Source organism: Trichosurus vulpecula, chromosome 1 (assembly GCF_011100635.1).
Source record: "Trichosurus vulpecula isolate mTriVul1 chromosome 1, mTriVul1.pri, whole genome shotgun sequence".
In the NCBI taxonomy this organism is placed as follows: domain Eukaryota; kingdom Metazoa; phylum Chordata; class Mammalia; order Diprotodontia; family Phalangeridae; genus Trichosurus; species Trichosurus vulpecula.
In genome coordinates, this window is record NC_050573.1 from 43,010,065 (window position 1) to 43,037,459 (window position 27,395).

Genomic DNA, 27,395 nt, shown 5'->3' on the forward strand with positions numbered 1-27,395 from the left:
GAAACAAAGAGTAAATGATTCTCTCATTCACATGACTAGTGATGGAGCAGTACACCAATGATCTTTTCTGTTTTGTTACACCACCTCTGTTTATGTAATAAAGCACTAGAGATTGTGTGTGCATGTATATTTAAGTGCGATAATACACAGTAGTGGCAGAGCTATGACTCAATCCCAGATCTCTAATGTTCTTTCCACTAGACCTTGCCCTGACAAACTCATAGGTGGTTGTGAGTTAATCAGTAAGAGTTTATTCTATATCTACTATGTGCTGACTTCTGATATTGCATATCCAACTGCTCAAACTGTGTGTCCAGTAGACTGACTTCTTAAATTCAACATGTCCAAATTTCCTGATTACTGTCAGAGGCACTACCTTGTTCTCAATCCTCCAGGCTTGCAACCCAGGTGTTATCCGCCACTCCTCATTCTCTCACACTCAGTCCCCAGCCCTGTCTTATTCGTTGCCAAATCTCGTAGACTGTACTTTCTACTTTCATAACATCTCTTACATATCTAACTTCTCCTGACACCATGGCCACCCTGGTTCAGGCTCATGCATGGACTGTTGCAATAGTCTGCTGGATGGTCTACTTGCCCTCAGTCTGTCCCCACTTCAGTCCAAACGAAGCTATATCTTGCATGTGCATAGTTGTTTTCAAAATTTAGAATGTAAGCTCCTTGAGGGTGGGACCCTGTTTTTGCCTTTCTTTTCTGGCACACTGTAAGCATTTAATAGATGCTTGTTGATGATGATTGACGATGATGATGATGATGGTGAAGATGGAATGCTTCCCAGGCAAGGAGGATAGCCATGCAAATGCATGAGAGATACAGAGCATCATATGTGAGGAACAGCAAGAAGACATATTTGACTGAACCATTGAGTGTGTGCAGGCGTATAATGTATAGTAAGACTGGAGACATAGATTGGAGCAGTTGTGAAGGCCTTTAAATGCCCAACAGGAGTTTGTGCTTGATCTTAAAGCTCACAGAAGCCACTGGAATTTACTGAGTGAGTGAGTATATGAAAATTGAACTGGAGTGGGGAGAGACTTGTGGCAGGGTGGCCACCTAGAAGGCTACTGCAGTATCCCAGGAAAGAGGTGATGGAAGCCTGAACTAAGAAGAACAACAAAACAAAATGAGAATTTGTAGTTTCTAACATACAAATATATTCCCAGATACAAATGCAAACATTTAAAAACAAAAGAAATATAAAAAGCCTGCAATAGATAAAAGGCAGCTATGACAACGTATGCATGTTTAACTGCTCCCCTTCCCCCACACCCCAGCCTCACATAGAAGCCTCTGTCTCTAGTATATATTCACATGCACATGCACATGCACACACACGTATATTTGGTGAGGCAGGAACCAGAGCATGGGGAAATGATTTCTTACTCCTCTTGCTTATTTTAAAATTTACACCATAAGATCATAGATTTTGAGCTGGATAGAAAAGCTCTTACAATTCATTCAGTCCAAACCTCTCATTCCAAAGATGAATTACTTCAGCCTCAGGGAGACAGATAGTGAGGGACAAAGGAGGGATTTGAAGCCAGTTCTTTTCCCAGCATTCCACACTGTAGTAGTTGCAGGGTTGTCCACAAGGCTCCATGATCCATTATTATTATTACTATTTTCTAACTAACAGTCCAGTTGAAGAAACAGCTTCAAATTTCAGGATATAGTTTGCTCTCCTACCCTTGGTTTTATATGCCCAAGGAAAAAACATTTAGACTTAGGTTTGACTTGTCCCAAAGCTCCTGTAACCAATGAAACGGAATTGAATGATGCATTTTGTTGGTCTAACACACAAACACACACACACAGAATATAGTAAAACAGTGCTATTTTGAGTTTGGTGGTCTAACATTTTTGAACATTAATTTCACTGAGACCCATATTTTGAGACTAAGACATGATTGATGCTCAGTCTTAATATGCACAGGCAGGCCCCATCCTGGCCATTGAATGTGTTCCAAAAAGTTCCTGTGTATGTTGTTATTTAGAACTCAGGATGCATTTTTTTTCCATGGATGTAGCATTGTGTGTGCATGTTGGTGTGCCCACAACCATGCAACAGGTGTAGTACAGTGTAGGTGGGGAAATACATTCCAAGTTCCAGGTGCCCAGCCTTCTTTATGAGGTCTTCCAAGATCTTCATCCAATTCCACAATTGGTTTTATGCTTCCTCTTCTCAAAATTACTTATCTGTATACATTTTATGCCACCTACCCCCAATTAGAATGTAAATTCTTTGGGGTGTGGCGGGGAGTCTTTGCTTTTTGTCTCATTATTTCCAGAGGTTGTCAGTGCCTTGCATGTAATAGACACATGATAAATGTTTTTTGAATTGATTTAAATTCATTTGGCACACACCAAAATTATCTCCATGGTGGTTGGGTATGATTGAAAGAATGGTCTATTTCATAGATCTTGTGGATTAAATAGTTTTTTTTGGCCTGGCCTAGATACCTAACATCTATTTATAACACTGTTTCTCTGACAAGTTGCATTTTTAAGTTCTTGTTAGAGATAACAAGTATTTCCCCTAATACCATCTTGGGAGAAGTTTGGGAGAGACTGGATGGGATCTGGGAGTAGATCCTTCTGGTCAACAATAAATGATCTGTTATATTCAGAGAAGGCACCTATCAAATTAAAAAAAATAAATAAAACACAACAAATTAAACAAGAAAAAGCTAGAATGTATTAAAAGGCTTCTTGTAACTTCATGGCTTTGAATGGATTTTGACTAAAATTGCCTTATACAGTTATATTGGGATATGTTTGTGCAGACCTCATAAGGCATTCATCATTGTTTAGGTTTTGATGGCTTAGAATGAGTGTAAATAGCAATTGTTTTCTGTTCTGGCCAGAAAGTCTGAGGGTCTCTCCTTCCCTGATTGATATCTTTTTGATGGTAAATTGAACCATCTTTTGTCTCAACTCTTACCCAACCCTCAGTCATTGAATGGGAGTGGCTGTAGACAAACTGACTCCTGGGAAAGTCCTTAATTTAGAAAAGCCAAGGTCTCCCCATACATGGCCAGTCATCTTGCCACAGGACATTGGTGACTGGAGGAGAGAGTGAGGCTCTTGACTTTATATCCAATTCACTTGCAAGTCAAGACATCACCCTCAAGATGTCATTGGTCCTCTTTGAGAACAAAGGACAAACAACAGCTTACAGCGTTCAAGGGGAAAGAGCTAAAGTCAGCTTTGATTGAGCAGTTCTTGGGTTCAGATATATAGGTAGTGGACCCTTTTTTTTTGACCCTTTTTTAACTAACAAAGAAAAGGTGGCTTTGGATGATACAGTGGGCAATTCCTGTACTACTTAGGAAGCATAATTTTTAAATGTCTTTGCTTTTTTGGCAGTGATTTACTATTTAAAATTATTATTAATTTGCAGGTCAAAGAATACCTTTTGGAATCATCTTTGGAGGAACAGATATAAATGAAGATATTAACCATGAAGAAAAGAAACAGATAATGGGGATTATTCTAGAAGAAGCCAGGTAATTTTTAGAAAATCAGTTATGGGTAATTGGTGTAGTGGAGAGAGCACTGGGCTGAGTCCAGAGATCTTTGGGTTCAAATCCTCCCTCTGACAATTAGTTCTATCACACTGGCTTAATAAGTTTTCCTTTCTACCCTTGTTTTCTTATCTTAAAAATAGGAATCATAGTAACTCTGTAATATGGCCAGCAGTATTATGAAGATCGAATTAGATAATGGCCTAAAGTACTTTGTAAACCTAGCCATAGAATTGTATGCTATTATTATTCCAATATCTTGCACATGATAGGAACTTAATAAATTGTTTGTAAGTTGAATTAAGCTGTATCAACACAAACAAGCCAGCCTGAATGAATTTATTAAAATAAAACAGCTGTACAAACAATTGTATTTAGTTGCATTGACTAGATGCCTTATAACTCATTAGAATTTTCCCTTCAACTATTTGTTTTGGCATTTTGTAGAAACAGTGCATAAGCAGGTTGATTTCTGGGAATACTTCTTTATCTAGAAAAATTACCTTTACCATCAGTGACTATTAATTGAACTAAAATTGAATGTGTTTATTCATATTACTCTTTGGATCATGGAGAATATATGATTCCTGCCCTGCCTTCTGGGAGTTAACAATAGGGAATAGTTATTTTCCTATATTTTGGCTATTTTATGCATCACATTTTATCTCCCTACCCTCCCCAAACCACATCATCTCTCTGATTCCCATGCATCTAGACCTCTGGGTCCTCTAAATTGTTTTAGGTAGGGTCTGACAGCAGTATTTCCAGGCTTTGGCTTGGGCCCCTTCCCCACCTGTCACTGGCCCACCTGTCCAACAGAGAGAGAAACTGGTGAGAAGTGTGAGTGTGTCACTAAAAAAGACTTATGACAAAATGAGGACCTGATAGCTTGATGGAAATGTGGACTGTCCTGATCTTCAAATAATTCACATTCAGTTTGTAGTCCTTAAGGCATCTGAATTCCTATTGAACCTTGTACAAAAAGAAAAAAAAGTTTAGGATCGTAGATTTAGAGCTGATGAGACCTTAGTCCTATAAATGTAGTTCAGTCTTCTAGTTTTGCTGATAAGGAAACCCAGAAATTAAATGACTTGCTCAGAGTCACAGAGATAGTAAGTCACAAAACAAGAATTTGAATCTAGGACTTCAGACTCCCAAGCCAGTGGTCTTTCCAGTGTTTAGTGTTGCCTTCCTGTGTTATGGTAGATGTCAGTCTTGTCCCTTAAAATTAGTGTTATTAAATGTGCCACTGGCTTTAAATGAGCTATCTCCTTGTAAATATTTTCAAGGAATTAGCTAAGATTGGGTCTTTAAAAAAATCTTTGCGAAGTTATTTTGCAACTCTGTAGGCATCAGAGAAATTTTAGGATAATTAATTTACAAATTGAAGGATACTTTATTATAGTAGTTTTGTTCTTATTTGAAAATAATTAGTATGATATCATTCATAATGTATTATCTCATAGAGAAAAAGTCATTCTTTTCCCTAGAAGCAGTATTGAATGAATTCCTCTTGTAGTATTATCACGAGTATTATTCATTGCATAGTTATTAAAACAAACATTGATTTTTCTCCTGTATTGATTGTATGCTAGTGTGTAGGAACATTGCCTGAATCATAGATTACTTGTCCAGCACAATATACCAGAAAATTCTATAAAAACAAAATATTGAACTGCGTCTAGCTTTATAATGAGTGCTTTATTTTTAATCAAATTCCCTTAAATGGTAGCTGTTTTCCTATAAGGTTTATTTTCTCTTTTTGTAGCATTTGGTGAACTTTAGAACAAGTGATTTTCTGCTTGTTTAGGTGAAGTGTTGTGAGTATAATGGCAAAAACTGGACAGTGGAGAGACTTATGTGAAGATAACCATGAGAGAGAGAGAGAGACAAAGACAGAGACAGAAACAGAATGAAAGAGGTTGTAAGGGTACCTGTTTGTTCAAGAACCCAGTAAAAAGAAAAACAGAAATGCCCCAAAGAAATAAATTTGTTCTAAATTCTCAAAAAAAATTAATGCTCACTAAAAATATCACAAACAAGCCCCTTTCTTCTCCTCCCTTCCTTCCCTGCCCACCTCCCCCCCGCCCCAATGATATGAAAAATAGAAAGTGAGAGAAGCAAGGGGAAAACCACCAGGATAAAGACATATCCTTCTTTATCTTTTTGGTGCTATGTGGTGGAGTAGAAAGAACACTGGATTAGAAGTCAGAAGTAATGGGTTTGAATCTGGCTATGCTACTTATTCTGTAGTCTCCCCCTCTGATCTTGGATGATTTCACTTTTCTGGGTACATGTTTCCATACTTAAAATCTCAAAGGGTCCCTTCCTGCCCTAAGATGCTATAACTATTAGAATGCTTCTAGAATTAGGGTCACAAATAATGCAAGAAATGATATTATGTTAGAATGGGTAACACATGTGTTTAAGGAAAGACCCAAATAATCAGAAATTTTGAGGAGATGCCAAAATTTGGCAGAATGAAAAATATTGCAGAGAATTTTTAAAAATCAATGAATGCCACCAAGAGCAGAATTAATATAGTAGAAGACAAAATGGCAGACAATACTATGGAAAATTAAAAAAAAAATAAAAAAGAATTTAAGTAGAAGCGATCAGGAAGCAATTGTAATGACAGTTATGGATTTGGAAGAGAGATTAGGAGAAGAACCCTCAGAGTTACTAGAGTATCTGAAATTAATGAAGAAAAGAATTTGATAGATACATTTCATGAAATTGTACAAGACAATTCCCTAGAATTATCAAAAGGCAGCAGTATTCCACAGATAAAAGAATTCACAGAATCCTGGGGATGGATATTAACTCAGGCTTATTATTGTGAGCTCTCAGGACTAAATCCAGCCTGTCCCATCCATTCCCACCCCCCCCACACCCACAAAAAAAATTCTTTCAAGTTCCAAGAAGGAAGTGACTTATCAAAAACATCGATTAGGATTGCCTAAGCTTTTTGGGTTTTTTTGTTTGTTTTTCCTTCAGTAACCAAAAATGACAGAAGAAATTGGGCAGTGTCTATACAAAATTCAAAACATGGTTGATCCTAGACTTCATTTGGTGTCAAATCTAAGAATTCATTTTGAATATAAAAATTAGACTTTTAAAAGCCAAGAAAACCTTAAAAAATTCATGGGAAAACAAATATAATTCAGTTAGCTATAGAAGCACAAAGATTCAAGTACTTTAGAACATAAACATGAATACTTTACAGCTGTGATTGCCTAGAAGTTATATAATTTACATATATTATATATATGTCATATAGATGTATAGTTTTATAATATTGAATATATATAATAATCACAGTTAAATATCCATATATCTGTACATGTATATGTATATATACATACATACAAATATATATACACATATCTGTACATGTATATGTATATATACATACAAATATATACATATATGTATATGTATACATATGTGTGTGTATATATATGTATATGTATATGTGTGTGTGTGTGTGTGTGTGTATATATATATATATATATATATATATATATATATATATATAGTTATGTTATTGTTAGGTAAATTACTGAATGATAGATACCATTGGTTAAAGTTCCTAAATTGGGGAGGGGTCAAGTTTTAGAGATGAAAATTATAGAAAATGCTCTAGTGTTATAGAGATATTTAGTTTAGAATGTTTTAAAAGAATGGAATCCAGCAGTTTCTAGGAAGGATGATTTCAAAAGAGGGAAGTAAAGTTTAAAACTTTAAAGCTAGTTCCAGAAAATAGAGAATTCTTTGGTAGATAGCAAAGTCAAAATCAAACTAGAAGATACCGAGAGATGAACAAGGAAATCACACTGAAAAGCACAAATGAAAAGGAATGAGTATCGATTTTGGATACATGTGGACCAATTAATTTAGCAGTTCAATTTAAAAAGGAAATATTTGTAATTTTGCAAAAAAGAAATAGATGGAAAATAAGTGAGATTTTAGCACCTCACTATCAGAATATGGCTCATAAAAAAGTAACAGACTTGAGCGTATTGAACAAACTAGATTTAATAACTACATGTATACACGTATGAAGGCAGAAAGAGAGAGATAGAGAGAGAGCGTGAGTGAGAGAGCAAACACTGGGAAAAAGAAAGAATGCACATTTTTGTTCAAGCATACAGGGACTTTCACAATGTGTCTTATTCTTTGTCATAGCTAAGTCCTAGTTAAATTCATAAACGCAGAAAATTTAAATGCTCTATTTTCAGTCAAAGATGTTAGTATTATTAAGGGTTCTATCTACTTGTTGGGGCCTGGTGATTTTCTCAGGTACAGGTACTCCCACCACCAAGGCAGATCCAAGCCCGCCTATAATTTTTCCCTTAGGGAACTGGGTAGGCAGAGGGGGAATTTGCCCTTGTTTGTTTACTTAGAGTCAAGTTTTGAACTAAGGTTTTTCTGGCTTCTGGAGCATTTTATCTCCTTTGCCATGCTGTCCCAATCATTCCTAATGGTGACTAAATGAAACCAGATATTCAATCATTAAAACACATGAACACTATATAAAGACAACTTTAAACCAATTTTGACAGTCAGAAAGAAATGAACAATTATTTCCTCTGCCAGTGGCCAGATCGAGCCAATATTATAAGAATACCCATACTTTTTAATTGATATATAGATTCAATGCAATACTTGACTTTGGAAGAAGTAGACAACACCTCAATGTAAGACTGTATTTAATGATTAATAACCAATCCCATGATATTACATAGCAGCCTTTTATTTTTGGATAAATTCAATTCATTGGAAAATTATTTCCTAGAGGAAAATCTACCTTCAAAAAGTATAATTCGATTCAATGAGCATTTGCTCATTGATGGTGAACCAATGGTGCTCATGGTGCACCAAGCAACGATGGGGATAAATATTTTCATAAACTTGAAAAGAAAATTCATTTGTCATTCAGAAATGAAAGTATCGATGCCCTCAAGGATCTTAACATTCTTACTGGAGGATACAACTGGCATAAGATAGATAAATTTAAAATATACCCAAAGTACATATGAGGTGATTTTGGTGAGGAGAAGGAGCACTAGGGATTCTGTAGTGGGGTAGGGGTGAGGAAATCAGGAAAAGCCTCTGTTGGAAGCAGCACTTAAGTTGAGCCTTTGAAGGTCAGGAGATGGCAGTGAGAGCAGTGTGGAGGTGACCATTGTAGGCCTGGGGGACAGTCTATGCAAAGACATGGAGGTGAGAGATGGAATATTATACATGAGAAATAGCAGGCAAGCATTTTTGGCATGAATTTAGATTATACAAGAGGGAGTAGTGTGTAGTTAACCTGGAAAGATAAGTTAGAAGTAGATTGTAAAGGACCTTCAGTGCTCCATAGAATCTGTTATCCTACACTAAAGGTCCTAGGGAGGTCCTGAAAATTTTGCGTAAGTGAGTGATATGGTCAGACCTGTGTTTTAGGAGTGTCCATTTGACTGCTGTGGAGGATAGAATGGAGAGGGGAGAGGCTGGAGGCAGGCAGTCCTATCAGGAGGCCAATGCAGTAGTCCAGGCCATAGGTGATAAGGGCCTACAACTTACCATTGGTTTTAAAAAAAAAAAATCAGAATCCAACATTTTCTCGAATATTTAATGGTTGATTACAGGCTTTACCTCTTTCCTCCTCAATCTGGTTCTGTGGCATTTGCCTAGGTCCTGGATCAGAATTTTCCAGCACAGGCAGGAAAAATAACAGGCATTGCACCCTGAAGTGACTTGTTTCTCTCTCTGGCAAAACTGTCTCGAAGGGGTTTGAAGGGGGAAAAAATTGAACCTCCCTTGGTGACCATGAAGTAATACTTTCAAGAAAATAGTAAGCATTTTGGTCAGCTTCTTGCTTTTTCTCATATATTTTGCTCCAAAGAGCTATTTCATAGTCATGTGGAAAGGTTTTCATAGTAATTGTCACTACCATTTTTGTCCCTTTTCTTAGATTTGCAGTGGCTTTTACAGAATCAATGAAGGAAATGGCACTAAATAAGTGGGTATGTTTTAATTTTTTATCATTATTTATAGTTGAACAAATGGAATCACGGGCAAAGTGAAAATCAATCTATTGGAAGGGAATCCCATTTGGATGTGGAAATTTTGCCCACTACTACTGATTGTAACAACCAAGTTTAGCGCATTTTGTTTTTCACTTATTAATGTTTTTCTTCTGTGCAGCTACTTTGAACCTTCATGGATTTTTTTCAATGGTAAAAGTAACAACCAACCCTTCAATGCAAACATTAACTTTTTTTCTCTCTCTCCTTTGTGCTTGGCTGGCTCAGGGCCTGTATTATAAATTATTAGTCATGTAAAGATCATTGGCTTCTTATCGACTGATAGCAACAAACTCTTGGTGAATAGATGTCCTTTTCCAAAGTCAGACCATTTAAACCAGTACAGTTCAGTTGAGGAAGTGGTTTCCCTGTAAGTTAAATCCCTTATGGACTCTGGGATTCAGTATTTCAGAGTTGGGAGGCCCTCAGAATACAGCTAGTCCAAAACACGCTTTAAAAATAGTTCCCACTGTTAACACTTCAGACAAATAGCCATGCACCCTCTGCTACAACACCCCCATGAAGGGGAAACTCCTCCTTCATTAACTCCTAAGGCATTCCAGTCCACTTTGGGAACACTCTAATTGTTAGGAAGGTTTCCCTGGGGGTCAGACTTTAATTTACATTCTGGTAACTTCCACCTGTGTCTTCCTGGTTCTTCATTCTGGGACCAGACAAAACAAATCTAATCTCTCTTCCACTGCTCTTTGAATATTTAAGGAATGGTATCATATTTATTCTGAATCTTTTTTCCAGGCTAAACAAGCCAGTTCCTTCATCTACTCCCATAGGACAGAAACTCGGCCCTTCACCACCCTGATAGCCTTCCTCTGAATTCTCCCACTTAGGTAGCAAGAAAGACTTGATAGTTTCACTCGATATTTGTGTTACATTCTTAATAGTTGTTGTAGGTGAATCATTTTTATGAAATCCATTTTCAGTTTCTACTTTTTCCTAATCATGATCAAGATTGTAGTAGGAAAATCGTTTTAAAATCAAAGAACAAAACAGACCGCACAACTAAGCCTTTCCCATCCAGACTGTGGGCCTAGTCCACATCTTTGCATTCCTGCAGTGCCTTGCACACATATAAAAGGCTTTTGATTAAGGTGCTGTTTTAGGAGGATTAATTGTGCAAAATTATTCAGAATGGATGGAAGGAGAGACTTTTGGCAGCAAGACCAGTTGGGAGGCATAGCTCTTGTCCCAGCATGAGAGGCTTAATGCAAATGGGAAGGCATGGATTCAAAGAAAGAATTGGTTACTCTTTGGATATGGGAAGGTACGAAAAAGGTGGAAGAGGCACTAATGGTGAGGTTTTGAAATTGACTGATTAAGAAAGCAGTGGTACCACTAATAGAAATAGAGAAGCTAGTAGGAGGAACTGAGTTTTTTATTTCCTTTCCCTTTTTTTATGGGGAGGGAAGGAAGGATGGTGTTAGTGTGGGGAGGGACATATGGAATTAAGATTTCTATTTTGTACATGTTAAATTTGTGCTGCAGATAGGACACCCAGGTGGAAAAATCTCAAGTGGACATTTGGTGAGCTCATGAAAGAGGCCTGAACTGGAGACAGAGGCCAGAAACTGGGGAGTCACTTACATGAGGTGGTAGTTGAATCTATGAGGGTGACTTACTTTTATACTGCTTTATATTTTGAATAATATGGCAACAAAAAGTACATAAACTCCAACTCCAAATACAAGGTCCATATGTTTTTGGTTTGGGTTTTTTAGGATCAGGCACTTATATAATAATTTCTGTAAAGAACTTACTCCTTTTACATTCTTAACGGTTACATGGTATTTGAGTAATTACAATTTGGTTCTTAATTGCACTATTGTCAGCTAGAGCTTTAATTTTGTAATGCTTATATTAGTGAATGGATTTGCTTTACTGCATAATGGATTAACTAATCCCCTAATTATTATAAAACCACAATAAAATCAACTAATTCCAATAAACCTCAGACAAAAGAAATTTATGAATTTTCTTTGGATACTCTCCTGATTACTAAGGAGGAAGTGTGTGTGTGTGTGTGTGTGTGTGTGTGTGTGTGTGTGTGTATGTGTGTTTATGTAGATGTGATTTTCTCTCTAGAGATATTTTATATATAGACTTAGATGGGTTTTTGTGTATAGGCTTAAATATAGATTATAAATTGGCTTATGTATAGGTTTATATATAAATACATTTATACATACACAAAATTAAAAAACACACACGTATATATGTATATATATGTATATACATATATTATATAGAACCACACACACACACACACATGGCAGCATGGCTTATTGGATAGAGAAATGGCCTTGGATCTAGGAAGACCTGACTTCAAATTCCTCCCCTGAAATATACAGGCTGTGTTACTCTGGCCAAGTCTCTTAACTTCTCAGTGTCAGGGGTAGTTCTCTAAGTTGCAAAGAAGGTACTGATCTGCATTGGCAGAAGGAATTTCCTTACCTGGGAGTTCCCTCTGACAATGAAATCACAAGTCTAGTCTCTCTACACGTGTAGACACATGCATGTACTATGTCCTTGTATGGTCTTGCATGTACATACATATCCACATATTTGTGTATTCATAATTTTGACATGAACTAGTTCAACATTTGTGGTGTTTTTTCTTCCTGAAGTAGGCAAACCTATCTATGTAACCTTTAAGTAGGAATATACTTAGACTTGGTCATTGATAATATGTTGGCCAGTATAGAACTCAAGTAACCATTCTCCTTAGTCACTGTGGTTTTAATTTTGTCCTGTATCTATATCTATGTCTTTATACATACAGGAGCTCTACCAAGGCGAAGGGAAAACCTGCCTTATCATTCTAAAGCAGTTCCTGCTGCAATACTTAATATTAGATGACTTATGCTAATAAAAATATGCCAAGGTAGAGTTTTCTTTGCAATTTAGGCATGTGGTCATTTTTGGCTGGGTATCCATGAACCATGAAGCCATGAAATTTGATCAGATCCCAGTAAGATAATTTGCTTTTTACCATTGTTTTTTCTGGTCCCCTTTCACTGTCTTTTAGAATTGTCTAGACAACACCTCAATGTAAGACTGTATCTAATGGTAAATAATGAATCCCACCATGTTACATAGTAACCTTTTATTTTTGGATAAATTTCAGTTCATATAATGTGATATTTGGCAGAGGTAACTACTGTGTATCGTAATTATTTTTAGTTTGTAGAATTTTATGTGTATTCTTATATATTTCATATATAATTCTTGTTGTATGTTATATATAAATATCATAAGTATAATTTAGGCAACATTTTAACAGTACAAAATTTCTATCATTAGCATTTCGTAAAACTATAATCGAGTGTAGATATATTGCTGCTGTAGATGTGTTGTTGCTCATTATAAATAATGTACTTTACATTTCTGAATTTATAATACTGTGTCTAATTCTGACAACTGCTTCATTTATCAAGGGGAAAAATTCTTTGGTCTGCCTGAAACCTGGCCAAAACATAGGTCACCAAAGGAAGGTTTCTTCCAGCCTGAGTCTATCATCCTAATTCTCTCTACACAGGCCTTGGGTTGTTTCAAAGCCTACAGGCTTATGATAAGTTTCGCCTGGTCCAGTCCAATGGGATGAAGAGGATGCAAACCTGTCTAACTCATGTGATCAATTGTTGTGGGCTCTTTTCCCCATTTCTCTTGTGCTTGCCCAGTTTGGATTTTCCATGGCTGATTTGTGCTTTCAAGTTTAAGCACAAATCATTGGCCCCAGAGATTTAGAAGTAATTGTTTTTTTTTTTTTTTGAGAAAGGGCCTTCAAGACTGTTATATAAAATGGGAATCCAACACAGGAGGAAAAAAAAAATGAATGAATGTTATTTTTTAGAATTTCTTCTGTTAAAACCAACTAACATTTGAGTCCTATGAAACAATGGAAGTGATCACTGAATGCATTTTGGAGTGGTTAGTATTCAGATAGGTTCTTTGGGGCCAGACCATTTAATGATTTTTATTTATTTATTTTGAAAAGTAGCCTCATTTTCATCCTTCTTTGGCCATTTATCTTTCCTTCTGCATCTTAGGTAGAAATTGCTTTTTCTGCGGTAGTTATTGTAGGCAATACATATATGTGCAATTTACTTTCCATCTGTACATAAACTCATCAGAAATTCTTTTGGAAATTGATATGCAGAAAGCAAGACAGGTTTCATTGGCTGTTACAAGAGCAGTTCATACCACAGGTGAGCTCAGAAAGTCAACCTAGTAACTGGTACTAGCCTAACTAAATGAGCTGCTTAATGACTGATTCCCAGCATGTTGGCCCTAATGACTTCTTATGTACTTTTCCTGCATGTTTTTTGTCTCTCTTCTGATCATCTCAAAATATCAGACAATAGTAAAAAGCACACACATGCCCAGCCTACCATGTACCAAGTCCTTTTTATATACATTAATTTCGTCCCCTCCCCCCTTTTGGGTCTTTGGGATTGAGAAGTTTTACACCAACATCACCTCTTAAGTTCCTTTTAAGTGAAACCTCTAGGACTGATCATATCTTAGGCAGCTTTTAGTTTGATAAATATTTAATAAGATATACTCTCTGCAGAGAACTTTTGTTGGAGGAACTGTGGAACTGTCCCAAGTGTTCTTTTTTCATGTGAGACCACAGGAATCTGACGTTCTAAACCGATTAGCATATTCCTAGGTTATGTTACCTGAAAATACCTCATTTTATCTGGGCCTCAAGCCTTGAGAATGAACAGAAAATGTTTCAGTTGGGCCCAAACTGCCAAGGCAGAGGAAAGGCAAAAGTAGCCTCTGAGACATTCACAGAGTATTTGTTTTCTCTTCCAAGTTGGATTTTTATAAAGCCACAACATTCCCTGGAATTTTCCTTGACAATGTGTGTGTAGCTACATCTTCTTTCTGCCACCATGGAGGAACGCACAGCATGTATCACATGATACGGCTTTGTTTCCAGCAGAGTCCATGGATTGTTTTGGTATCACAGCCACCCACCTGTTTGTTTCCATTGTGGATCAGAGCAAATGATTATTTAAATCTCATTGTTCAATTTCCTTCTCATCTTAACTACTCTCTCTCTATTTTGTTTCCTATCTGAAATATTTTCCTTTCACTAGTTTCCTGACCTTGGGGGTAGGCTTGAGAGAATGTTCATTTTTCCTCTTGCTTGTGGGCAGGTGGATGGGAAGGATGTATGGTTGGGCTTAGGGAGGGGGAAGGAGAAATCTTCTCAAGATACGTACATCTATTTCTGTGAGTCATTTCCTTCTATGATGGAGACACATTTGGTAATATGTCAAACCTGCTTTCACTATTTATTATAGGTTTTCAGCTCTTTAAGTCAAAACTTAATCAGAAGCTCGCTAGCAATTTTAAAATTAAATCACTTTTATTTAAGCCCTTTGGGGGAATTACTAAAATTGCATATATCCTTTGAAAAATTTGAATATTATGTATCATCTCCATTTGCAGGTACTTTTCATTTTTATGAAGTGAAAACTGACAAGTTATTATAGAGGTCTTTACATACAAGGCTCATATTTAAATTCCCTTTCAAATTTTGAAAAACATTTTGAGTAATCTTTTAAAAACTTTATCAATAAGGGCTTTGATGAAGAATATTTGGCTCTTTAAACAAATAACTTTTTCTGTCTTTAGGTCAAAGTATACTGCACTTTTAAGTTATTCTTTTTCTAATATTTGTTTCTGTTATTCAACAACAGCATATATTAGAAGAAATTGCCTTAAGGAGATACATTTACATGAATATATGTACATATACCAATTTTTATGTGATAAATCAAGATATAAGTAACAGATATGTCCCAAAAGATTTTTTACTTTTCTGTTCAGTCACACATACATATGTTAATATACGTTATTTCCAAAAGACTCTTTGCCTTTTATAATGGATCAAATTAAACAATAGCTTCTTATTGACTGAAAAAGTATAGATGAGGGTTATTTTAATCTCTTTCAGAAATCACTTGAATTCAGACTCATCGTTATGATCTTTATGGTTTCTGTGATAATTAGAGAATATAACTGCTGGGTAAATATTTTAGTAGGACAAAAGGAGTCGTATCATTTCAAAGAAAGTAAGGACATAATAAGAAATGAGCAAAGAAAGGTAATCTATATATAGGGTATTTTAATATATAAAATCTTTTAAAAATCAATATCAGCCTTTTGGCTGATTTCATTATAAAGATTAAAATAGCCTCAGCCTTTTTGTCCCCTTAACTTTTATTTTTTTTTGCTTTTTCTAGCTGATATTAAAACATCTTTAAAAAAATTGAAAACCATATGTTACTGCAAAATTAAGTAAACTTGATTCTCCCCCACCTCAATTTTTTTTTACCATGTTGTGAAACAGATTTTGGTAAAAGACTGCTTTGATTCATAAGTGCACACTGTACATATACCAAAGGCTTTTCAAAAGATTAATTCATTCCACTTCTGTACTGTGTTTTTTTTCCCCTGTGGGTTGAAAAGTATGCAATATCTTTCTAAGAGGAACGTTTTTGTTTCATTTTATTTTTTTTTAATTTTTAAAAAAATTTAAAAAAATTTTTGTATTTTTACTTTTATTTTTATTTTTTTAAGAGGAACATTTTAAGTCTGTGTGCTAGTGATGACTGTGGACACAAACAACCTGAATAAGAAACAATGATGAGACCGAAATCTTAGCCCCTCAATCCATCTTTTTCTCCTTTGTGTAGAAACTTTTTAGGCCTCTTTATTTCCTTTTACAGTATATTTTAGGGCTGAAGATTAGCAATGTGAATGAGAATCTCAGTTTCTATTACAATTCAGAATTTTGTTATCTTCCTTCACCCAAGTAGTTTTTCCTTTTATTTTTCAGGAAGATTATACTATAGCTTAACACATATCTTTAGAACCATCTTGATTCTTGAAGCATTCAACGCTAAAAGGCCCTGCTGCCTACATGTAATGCACCTGACATTTAAGGAAGATTTTATGACTGTCGGCTTCCAGGATGTTTTCCTATACATAGTCATTCTGGTATACGATTTATATGGGCGGTTATTCTGTGTCCTCCTGCATTTCTGCCAGCTGGATAGTAACCCAGGAAGGCAACTAGTAGAGATGAATTTACAAGTGGTTGCTAAAATGAGGATGTGCTTAAGAACCTACTACCATTTCACATCCCCTCACCCCAACCCCACAGTGTACAGTGCCCCATAATCAAGAGGCCAAGGGGTGATTGTCTTATCTCCTCTACACAGGTGGTCTTTTTATAATTCTTTTCCAGTGTGCTCATGATAGCAATTAAAATTTAGTTCTTGTATGGGCAATGTGAGAGAGGTGGAGCAGAACCACTGGTTGGAATTTGCTCGTAAGTCCAAACTAGAGATTTCATGGAGCACCGGCCCTTTTCTGGGGACAGCCCTGTATACTAATAGGCAGGGCCATTGAGATTTATGTAATGCCAAGATGTCGAAAAGTTTGGGTCCAACAGTCATCATCTGGATATTTACTGAGACACCAAGTTCTCAAACAATCAGGTTGGCTTTTTTATTGAATTTACAGGACCATTTTGATGTCATATAGACACAGTCTCTGATCATATTCCTGACACCAACTCAGAGTCTTTGGCAGTTGAAAATGTGACTTCTCCATATCTTTATCTGCTAAATGTTGTCTTGGTTCTAGATTTGATCATATGTAGGAATTTATGCTAGCATTCTGAAATAGGCCTATTAATCAAGCTGAAAAATTGATTTTTTTTCCCTCTCTGGTAGCTAATTGAAAATTCCTACCCATTTAACCCAAAAGGAATAGTAAATTATGTGCTTGTGGCACATAGTACATGAGTCAGTCATGTTAGGGTTTTTTCCCTCCCCTTTGGAATACTACTTCTAAAGAGAAACCCCACCCCTACCCAATGAAGCAAGATGCCCAAAACAAATTGTCTGAAAAAGTTTTCTCTCCACCTGAATCATCAAGTTAAATAGATGTTCTCTGTTGCTGGCATGTACTCTGTTCAAGCTCGTTTAACTTTTCTACTAGCCTGGTAAGTACAAAATCATCAGCTTGGTTGGTGTCTGTTATAACATGCATTTAATCTAATTTTAGGTTATTCCTTTCACTCTGCTTTTGGCCTAACAAAGATTTTGTTCTTTCTCTTTGTGTGTGTGTGTATGTGTTGTTTTAATGGGCAAAACTCATTAAAATACAAGGATAGCTTTTTGCTTTGGCAAATGTCAAAAGTCTGAATAGCTGCATAGATGATTTTGGATAACTGTTTCCTGAGTAGGCTATTAATGGTTACATTATTATATTTCTGAAATGTCATTGCGGGCCATAAAATTTACCTTTTCTTTTTTCTCTTTTCATAAGCCACATGCTAAGGGCAAAATCCATGTCCAAGGCCAAGGTAAGCATTTTCAAACATAAAAAAGGTATGTTCTTTCTTTGCTTTTACCCTAGGTGGTGGTCAACTTTATTTACTCATTCATTCATTTACTTATTTATTTGTTCATTTATTTATTTATCTTCATTCATGTATTCATTTATCTGTCCATTTATTTTCTATTTATTCATTTATTTATTTGCTTATTTATATCTGCTCTTGAAGTTTTTTTGTTGAGTATAGTTTTAGGATTGCATTGACCTAGTATTCAAAGGGTATTTTCTCTAGCGACTCAGAGTCTCTTGATGGTCACAACCTGTTTCCTTGTTGTCCCTTTTTCCTACCGTAGTCAAATTTCGTTGGTATTAAGAGGCCTATAATTCCCTATGGCATCATAGTTTTCAACTTAGTAAGTTAGATACATCTTCATCATTTTTCTAATGTTTACCAATTGTATTTTTAGTGGAGAACCCGATTTTAAGATTACCTGAAAATGTTATTTTAGAATATCTATTAATAACAAATAGATTAGAATCAGGAGAATGATTTCTATTATAAAATGCCAACTCTGGAAAATTCTGGACAATTTTGAAAGACTTAAGAACTCTGATCAACACAGTGATCAACCATGATTGTAGAGGACCATTGGCGAGGAATGCTGCCCCCTTTCTGACTGAGAGATGAGAGACTCAACATGCATTTTTTAATGGGAATTTTTGCTTGACTGTGGTAATTTTTTATAGAGAGCTTCTTTTTCTTTTTCTTTTTTTTCTAGTGGAGTATGGAGAAAAAAATACAAATCCATAATAATTGAAAAAAATTAAAAATAACAAATAGGTTTCGTTACATAAGTAACAGAAAAACCTGTTTGAAAGAATACTTTCATTCATTTTCATTCCAAAGTCAAGGTCTCAAGGACCTTGTTGAATGGATGAAGATTGGGCCTTTTGACCTTATCCATTTTATGCATACGCAGACTTTGTAACAAAAGAAGATCAGATGAAAGCTCAGGGTGGATTGGTCTAAATCTCATACTAGAAAAAACACTTCAAAAGAATCATGGGCATGATAAAAAAACACCCTAGATGGGGAGAGAGGAATATGTGGCTTATAGTAGTGGCTCTCCTGCTAGCTAGCCATTTCCCTCCCCATGACCCTCAGTTTGCTTGCTTGTTAACTGTTGAGGTTGGGCATGATGACTTTTAGGGCTTCTTCCACTTCTAAGATCCTAGATTGCTGTGACTCAGATTCTTCCTCTTTCTCTTCTCACTGGGCAGGAGCCTTATCTCGATAGTAAGCCCTAGATTCCCTTCGAGCTTTAAGATCTCATAATTCAGTGAAATTTCTCCTTCCACCAAATCTCTGCCCTGATGCCTTATGTTGTGGAGTTGACTTTTGGTTTTTGAAGACTAAGTTTTCTCAGCACAAATTCTTGACAGACCCAACTTAGGCTGTGTTTCTAGCACCTGAATTCCAGACTAGCCAAGGTTGGCTACAAGGTGCTTTTTATTTTTTTGGTCATATCTACTCATGAAACTTGACTATAAAGGTATGAAACAGGGTTGCTTTTGCTATCTGCTTTGATGGGGACTATACCTATAGATGAAATCAGCAGTATTTGAAATATTGAAGTAAATATGGCATTCACTTCAGAAACTGGGATTTTATGTGATTTTCAAATGTAAAAAAGTTGAGACAGGTTTTATGAATTATAAATTTATATAATTCAGCCCTGGGTCTACAATTTGGGATTTTTACTTTCAAAGTGATTATGGCCGTGGTGCCTTAAATGTGAATGGCCCTTTACGGTTTACCCTGGGCATCTAAATGTGTTGTGTTGTGATCTTCACAACTCTATGAGGCAGGTAAAAATATTTAAAACCCCATTTGACAGAGAAGGAAACTGAGGCACAGAAAAATTATATGACTTACCCAAGGGCATAAATCTATTAAATGACAGAAACATGAAGACCCTAGATTTCTCAAAGCTCCAATGCTCACTTGCAAACTTCTAAATGGTCTATAAACATTTCGAATGAAAAGAAAAGTGAACTAAGCATAACACATTTTAAATGGCATTCTGGGGGACTAGAGATTGTTAAACTACCTTGAATTTACTTGATCGACCATTTCATTAAATTTCTGACATTTGAAAGATATCATAGATGTCAGTTATATCTAGCCTATGAAATTTCAGCAACTTGTAACTTCCCAAGTCTCCATGGTCAAGTATTAAATGAGAATTTTTAGGTTCACCAGAAACAAGTGAATTTATAGAAATTTCATAGGAGGCAAAGCAAAACTTCTCTTGCAGTGTGATATCTAAATGGGAGTTTATAATCTAGACTGTTTATAATATATTCACTTGTGCTCACTTCTGTTTAATCTTGTAGTACTTTTTAGTAATAATCAATTACTTCATTTTTCCCATGGATCTCCATATGTTAGAAATTTGGCTCAGTAAGGCCAAGGAAGTGGAAATCAGTATCTGAAATCCAGGGAGCTTGCCAGCTTCTCATAGGTGGTTGCAAGGATTAATGAGAATTCAGCAAAGTGCTTAGGTAGCCTAGCTGCCACATAAGACTCATTCTTATAATTTCAAATTCATAACAGGATAACTTTAATTATATATTGGTAACTTAGTTCAAGTGAAATTTTTTTTCCCCTTCCACTTAGGAATTTCAACTATGCCAAATGTCACCTTTAACTGGAACACATTTCTACAAAGTGCAGGTAATGTATTAACTCTTTTTGTAGGATTTGTCTTAAAATCCCTCTGAGTAAATCAATGTCTGCACGGTCTGCTTATGTTAAGCAGGGCCTGAGATAAGGAAACCTGGTTCTTACAGGTAGGAGAGGAATTAGGACATCAGTGCTTAAGGGACATAGAGCATGGGGGCCTGGATTAGAGCCAGACAGGAAACAATCCTGGTCTCTCTTGATTCCCTGAGATTTCATTAGTTGCTTCAATGATAGGGGGCACAAAACAGGAGGGGAGCAGCAGAACAGCTATGGTTCTTTCTAACCTGGGGGCTGAGGTATCACTTGGAGAATTCTCTTCATCCCTCTTTCTCCCCCTTCATTTTTTTTAGAGGGCAGCCTCTTTTCTCCTATGCACTAACTGAACCTAAACAGTGAGATACAAGCAAATAGAGTTAAGGTGTTTACATTATTCTTTAAAAACAAATCTCTATAAATAAGTAGGTTCTTTTTTTTTAATAGTCGATAATCCTCAGTTACATTTTATTTTGATTATATGTGTCTCACAGTTGTCCTAGAGATGTGAAATTAGCAATGTTGGTAATATAGCCAAGGAGTTAAACTTGACTTTGACTGTATACTTTTATTTTTTGGAGGCAATTGGGGCTAAGTAACTTGTTCAGGGTCACACAGTTAGTAAGTATCTAAGGTTGGATTTGAACTGATTCCAGGGCCGGTGCTTTATCCACTGCACCACCTACCTGCCCCTTGAACATGACTTTGAACATGTAATTCAAGTTATAAAACTCGACCTATATGCTAACACCGTCTCCCTTCCCACCATCCCGCCATCCCCTTCCCAATTTTCCTCGCTAGAGATTACAAACCAGGACTTGTAACAGCTGGGCAAAAAGTGAAGGCTAATGAGGGTGAAAGTTAAATTGTAAATTCTTTTTCTGGGCCTGCAACCATTTTAAATGTGCTCATTTCAAATTGAACAGTTTTCACGCCTCAACACTGGAAATCTACATCACATGCTACATACGAATGTAATGTTTCATCAATAAGAAAAATCCTTCACCATTTGTAAACAGCGCTGATTTTAGATCCCACCCCCATTACTTCCCGACTCAGGGCTTCCGTTTTCTCATTTATAAAATGAAAAGAGTTGGACTAGAATAACTTAGGGTCACTTCCAGTTCTAAACCTATGATTCTCTGATCCTCTGATTAGAAATCATTTTAGTGGTACATTCATCAATTAAATGAATTACAGTAGCTTCTGCTCTCAGCATTACAAAGTACCAGCGTTACTTAGCTTCTTGGTCATGTCAATAAATGTGTGTCATCACTCAAGCCTCATGTGCTCATGTTAAATTGATCACTGTGATGTCTTCTTTTTTTAATGTAAATAGTATTTAATTTTTTTCAATTACATTTAAAGATCATTTTGAACATTCATTTTTTATATGATTTTGAGTTGCAAATTTTTCTCCCTCTCTCTTTCTCCTCCCCCCCACCCCAAGATGGAGAGCAATCTAATGTAGATTATACATGAGCAATCATGTAAAACATATTTCTGCATTAGTCGTATTGTGAAAGAGGAAATAGAAGGAAAAAAACATGAAAAAACAAAGTGAAAATAGTATACTTCAATCTGCATTCAGACTCCATCAGTTATGATGTGTTCTTACAACACAATAGCAACACACTTGAAGTTAGCTATTCTCCAAAATAGAAGAATTCATCATCAAATCTTGTAGTCCTACTGTGGATTGTCTCTGAGCATCACTGTTCAGTAATTAAAAATATAGCCAAGGTATTAAAAAGGCTCTTTTGAAGCTATTTTCTCTTGTAATGTGTTTGATAAAACATGATCTTAAACATCTGTTAGAGTGAAATTCCAGATTTATTTAAAACATATAGACAAGAGGAACTTATTTGAATTACCATCCTATTTGAGCTTGCCTGGTAGTAGCTTGAAAATAGATGTAAAGTTATTCTGACTAGTGGTTTTTATAATCAAAGGACTTCCTGTAATCTTTCTTACCAGTCATTGATATATTTCAGACTCTAGAGATGATGATCTGGGTGTCTCCTCCATGTTCTCCATCATTTCTGAATATTGAGAAGCTTTCCAGTTGTAGCATGTACTTTGGGAATGTCACTTCCAGTTGATACTTCAGACAGCATAAATGTAGTTAAAAGTCCAAAATTAGCAATTCCTCTTAGGAGAAAATTGGCTATTTCTAGGGCAGGTACCCCTACTCAGAATTCTTGGGAAATATTAACAGTTGAGAAGTCAAGGCAGAAGGAGAAGGGAAATACCTAGCAGAATGATACCTAGTATAATTAGAGTGGGTGTTTGGCCATGAGTCATTTTTTTTATTGTATGCTCTTTAAACATCTGTCTCCAATTTTATGATATTCCCAGCTTTCTTATGTTTTCCTATACCATTCCTTAGGAATATTATTTAAAAATTATTGGCCTATAACTATATAAAATATGTACATACATATGCACTTATATATATATACACACACAAATATATAAAATATATACACATGTATACATTTATATATGTACATAAATATAAAAATATATACATACACATCCTTCATATGCCATTGATAACAAATATAAGATATTCAATATTTGTTTAAGGATTAAATTACTTTGCTTGTGCTAAATGGATCCTACCTATCAGTGCAGAACACAGTAACTACCATTAAATTAAGAACCAATAATGCAGGTCAGGTGCCCTTACTACGAATTCTCATGGGATACTTTTACTAGCTGTGCTCATCAGAAGATCTGTTTATAGACATTAAACTAATTACATGTTCCCTAGAACATTTCCCTTTGGAATGCCTATAAATCCTGCATGATGCAACAGCTCTATATTTTCCTAATGGATTTTTTTTTTCTTACTTCAAATACACCTGATGCGAATGAATTCAGGCTGGCTCCTTGACAAGTGGAACTATTTAAAGTACCAAGAACTACATTGGATTGTAGTAGAAGAGATTACTCTTTTCTTCTTTCCTTAGGTTTTTCACTTTGGGAGCTCAAGTTTGCCCAACCTGTTGTTGTGACTTCCTTAGGAACATATTTTTTTAAAATTTATTTTTCACAGGATCATGGATTTAGAGCTGGAAAGAGATAGAACTTAGAGGTCTGATTAAACTGACTTCCATAAAGGGAATAAATGATTTGTTGTTCATTTGTTTTTCAGTTGTGACTGACTCTTTGTGATCCCATTTGGGGTTTTCTTGGCAAAGATACTGGAGTGGTTTGCCATTTCCTTCTTCAGCTCATTTTACAGCTGAGGAAACTGAGGCCAACAGGGTTAAGTGACTTGTCCAGGGTCACCCAGCTAATAAGTGTCTAAGGTCAAATTTGAATTCAGGTCTTCCTGACTCCATGCCCTGTGCTTTGTGCACCATGATGCTACCTAGCCACCCAAGCTACCCAGAGAGTAAGTGGCAGAGGCAGGAATCAAATCCAAGTTGGTCCACTCCCAAACCAGGGTATTTTCCACTGGACCACATTATTATTTCTCTTTCGTTAAAATCCAGGTAGATTTTAGGTAGTAAGTGACTGTTACGTGGCCTTGTTACAGTTTCCCAAGGTGACACTACTTAGGATATATTCTCAAATCCATGCGTTCTCCATTTCAAACTCAGTAAAAACGACACGTTTTGCCTGGAGTGCACAAAGTTTCTTGTGTCCTTGTAACAGTATGTCAAGTTATCTACAGAATCAAAAACCCAGAGAGAACACTGGGGATAGCTTCCAGGGGAAAAGTCGGTTCTAGTAAATTTCTGTTGATGAAATTGACTTCTGAGCCATTCCTCATCTAACCGGCAATTTGATTTGGGGCTACTTCGTATGGGCCTGGAAAACCTGTAAATTTTATTTTTGTATTTTTTGTAATTCACAGATTAATTCTACACTCGAATATTCTCTTGGCTGGTGACTTTAATATGTTGGTATTAGCTTTTTTTTTTAAGTATATGAAAGACAAAATCTACATAGAAAAGAGACAGAAAAAGGGAAATGGTTAGAAAGCATTGCAACATTTAATTGGGTCACATAACTGGTAAATATTGCATCATTAGACACTGGTATATCGACCAAAGTGGAAAGTTGGCACTATGCAGGAAAACTCTCAGGATCAAAGAGGTTTATAGAGTCAATGATGATTACATAGATACTCATGTATCTAATGCTTTAGATACAGTTGTTTTCCCACACATGTAAGTAAGCTCATAGAACAAATAAATATCGTTATTTACATTTTGAAGGTAAGGAGACCCTACTTAGATAGGCATTTGACTTGCCTCTGTTTATGCCACCAGTGCTGGTGGAGCCAGGACTGAGACCCCGGTCTTTTTATTCCCAGCCCAGTGCCAAGAGGCAGTGAGGTATATTGAAAACAACACATGGCTGAATATCATTTGCCTTTAAAAAAACTTGGAACAATAATATATTTGATGATTATTCAAGAATCAAATGAGCTAGCATCCCCCTTACCCAGAGTGTAAGAGAATGTTTTCAGCTGCCAGACTCTTTGTCAAGACCAACCAGCCTAACTTTGGAGGCTGATAAAACCGTCTAGGATCAACGGACTCTCTTGAAGAGAAAAATCCCATTATCCAGAAAATGGCAATCTATGAAAGAAACTTATAGATATGGAAGTGATGAATTGGAATTTTGAGACATTACATTCAGGAAGAATAAATCTTGTCATAGTTTGAAATGAATGAAGAAATAGGATCAGATAAGTTGTTCAGCCTCTCAGTACTGTTTTTAGTTACTTTCTAAATAAAAAGAAGTGACATGGATGAGTTTTCTTAGAACTGGATTGGATCTTAGGGTCTCTAGGCTATAATTGCAAACCAAGGATTGTAAGGATTGATGCCCAAATCAGGGAAGCTTAAATGCTTTTCAGCTCGATCAGGATTTTCTAACCACTATCTTGATTTTCCTGAAAGTGTTGCTTATGTATTATGAGACTACCCAACTTGAATCAAAAATAATGTTTCTGAATTTGTTAAGTTTAATAGAAAAAAGCATCACCGCTACAATTTGTATTTCTGTTCTTTTAAGAAAAAAAAAGATGGCAGGTAGCCTTTCTTCTAATTCCAGTTCCTATTCAGATGTCCTGTGTCATTGTCTCTTCCAATAAAGAGCACACCAACTGACTCACTGTCTGGACAGGGACGCCTGTGAAGTGTGGGGTAGGCTGTGGCCCATATGATAACTCTTATCCAATCCATTGGGAGAGGGAGGTAGTCCGAGTAGCTTTGCAATTGGTTTGATGGGGTTGAGGTCTAGGACACATTAAAAACTCACTCAGCTGGCCAGACTTGCTTAAGGGTGTAGGCTTGGGTTCTTGGACCTAATTGGGCCAAGCAGCTAAGCCTTCCTTGTCATCAGGGAAGGGAGATTTTTCTCTCCTATCCTCATGTCTGAGATTAAGGTATACACGTGCTGTAGAACCTTCTCATGTTTCCTGCATTAGGGATAAGAGATTTCTTCAGACGCTGACTTATGTGTGCCTTATTTTCTTCATGAAGATATTGGGGGATAGATTGAGAAAGGAGAAATGTTAGGGTTTTTTTCTACTTGGTAACATAGCCAAATATATTAATTTTAATGTGTTAATATATACTGTATGATATGAAATATTTATTCATTCTGCCACCACTGTTTCTCAAAAATTTTCCATGTCTAAACACTGATAGTTCTACACTACCCCAAACTGACCAACAAGTGCTTTGATCCTTCCCTGCCCTCTGTATCCTCAGAGATTGTCTTTTACCCTTATTATCTATTAAAGAGCAATGATTTTTTTCATGTCCCCAAATCCAGTTGATACATGATTAACTTTAACCGACTAAAAATTACCGTCAAACCTTCATTTTTATGTCAATATTCAAGCAGCTCAGAGTAGGGCGGTACAGTCTTTTCTCTATACAGACAGAATTCAGGGTCCCTATTGAAACATCAATACTTAATAGAGTAACTGTGTACTGTGAGAACAGTTTAGGCCTTTTTTTTCCTCCAAAAAAGGTGACTTTTGTAAAAAATTCATCTCAGCTTCACATTTGAATAAAATATAGCAGCCAAGCTGATTATGAATTAATTTTTTTTAGCTTTTGTGCTTGTGTCAGAGTAGTATCAATAGCCTTGATTAAATTCCAAAGCAGATGTATTCACCCTGAAGACTGAAAAGCAAAGAGAACATTTATTTTGTGGATCCTGAGCACAGGGAAAATTAAGTTTTGCCAAGAGAGAAACGATAGGAGATTGTCCTGTTTCAGGGCCAAAAAAAAATGGTCATTATAATTATCTTTTTTTCTTACATATTTTAAAGGCCAATTATGGAGGATTGTGGTATCCCAGTTAAAAAAATCTGAAGTTTTAATTTAGTTAATATTAAAAATAACAATAATGTCAGCCTGAAATGGAATCTTTCATGCAAGCATTAGGTACATCTTTGTCTTTTTTTTGTGTGATAGGGTATGGATATACGTTTTTGTACTTGTATAGTTGAATAGGCAGTACTTTTTTGATACTAGAATTACAAGATCATAGAATCATAGATTTAGATCTGAAAAGGACCTCAGAGATCATCTAGCCTGGGTTCTTCTTTTAGAGGTGAGGAAGCTGGGGGCCAGAGAGGTG

General features: G+C 36.0%; 1 protein-coding gene across 1 annotated transcript in view; it reads left to right on the forward strand.

Moving 5' to 3' along the window:
- GLT1D1 (glycosyltransferase 1 domain containing 1) overlaps positions 1-27,395 on the forward strand; it is a 109,424-nt gene that overhangs the window by 23,426 nt on the left and 58,603 nt on the right. Inside the window, exons 3-6 of the mRNA XM_036744799.1 lie at positions 3,422-3,527; positions 9,508-9,559; positions 17,990-18,026; positions 20,679-20,735. Of these exons, the coding sequence (XP_036600694.1) occupies positions 3,422-3,527; positions 9,508-9,559; positions 17,990-18,026; positions 20,679-20,735 (252 nt within the window). The remainder of the gene's footprint in view (positions 1-3,421; positions 3,528-9,507; positions 9,560-17,989; positions 18,027-20,678; positions 20,736-27,395) is intronic.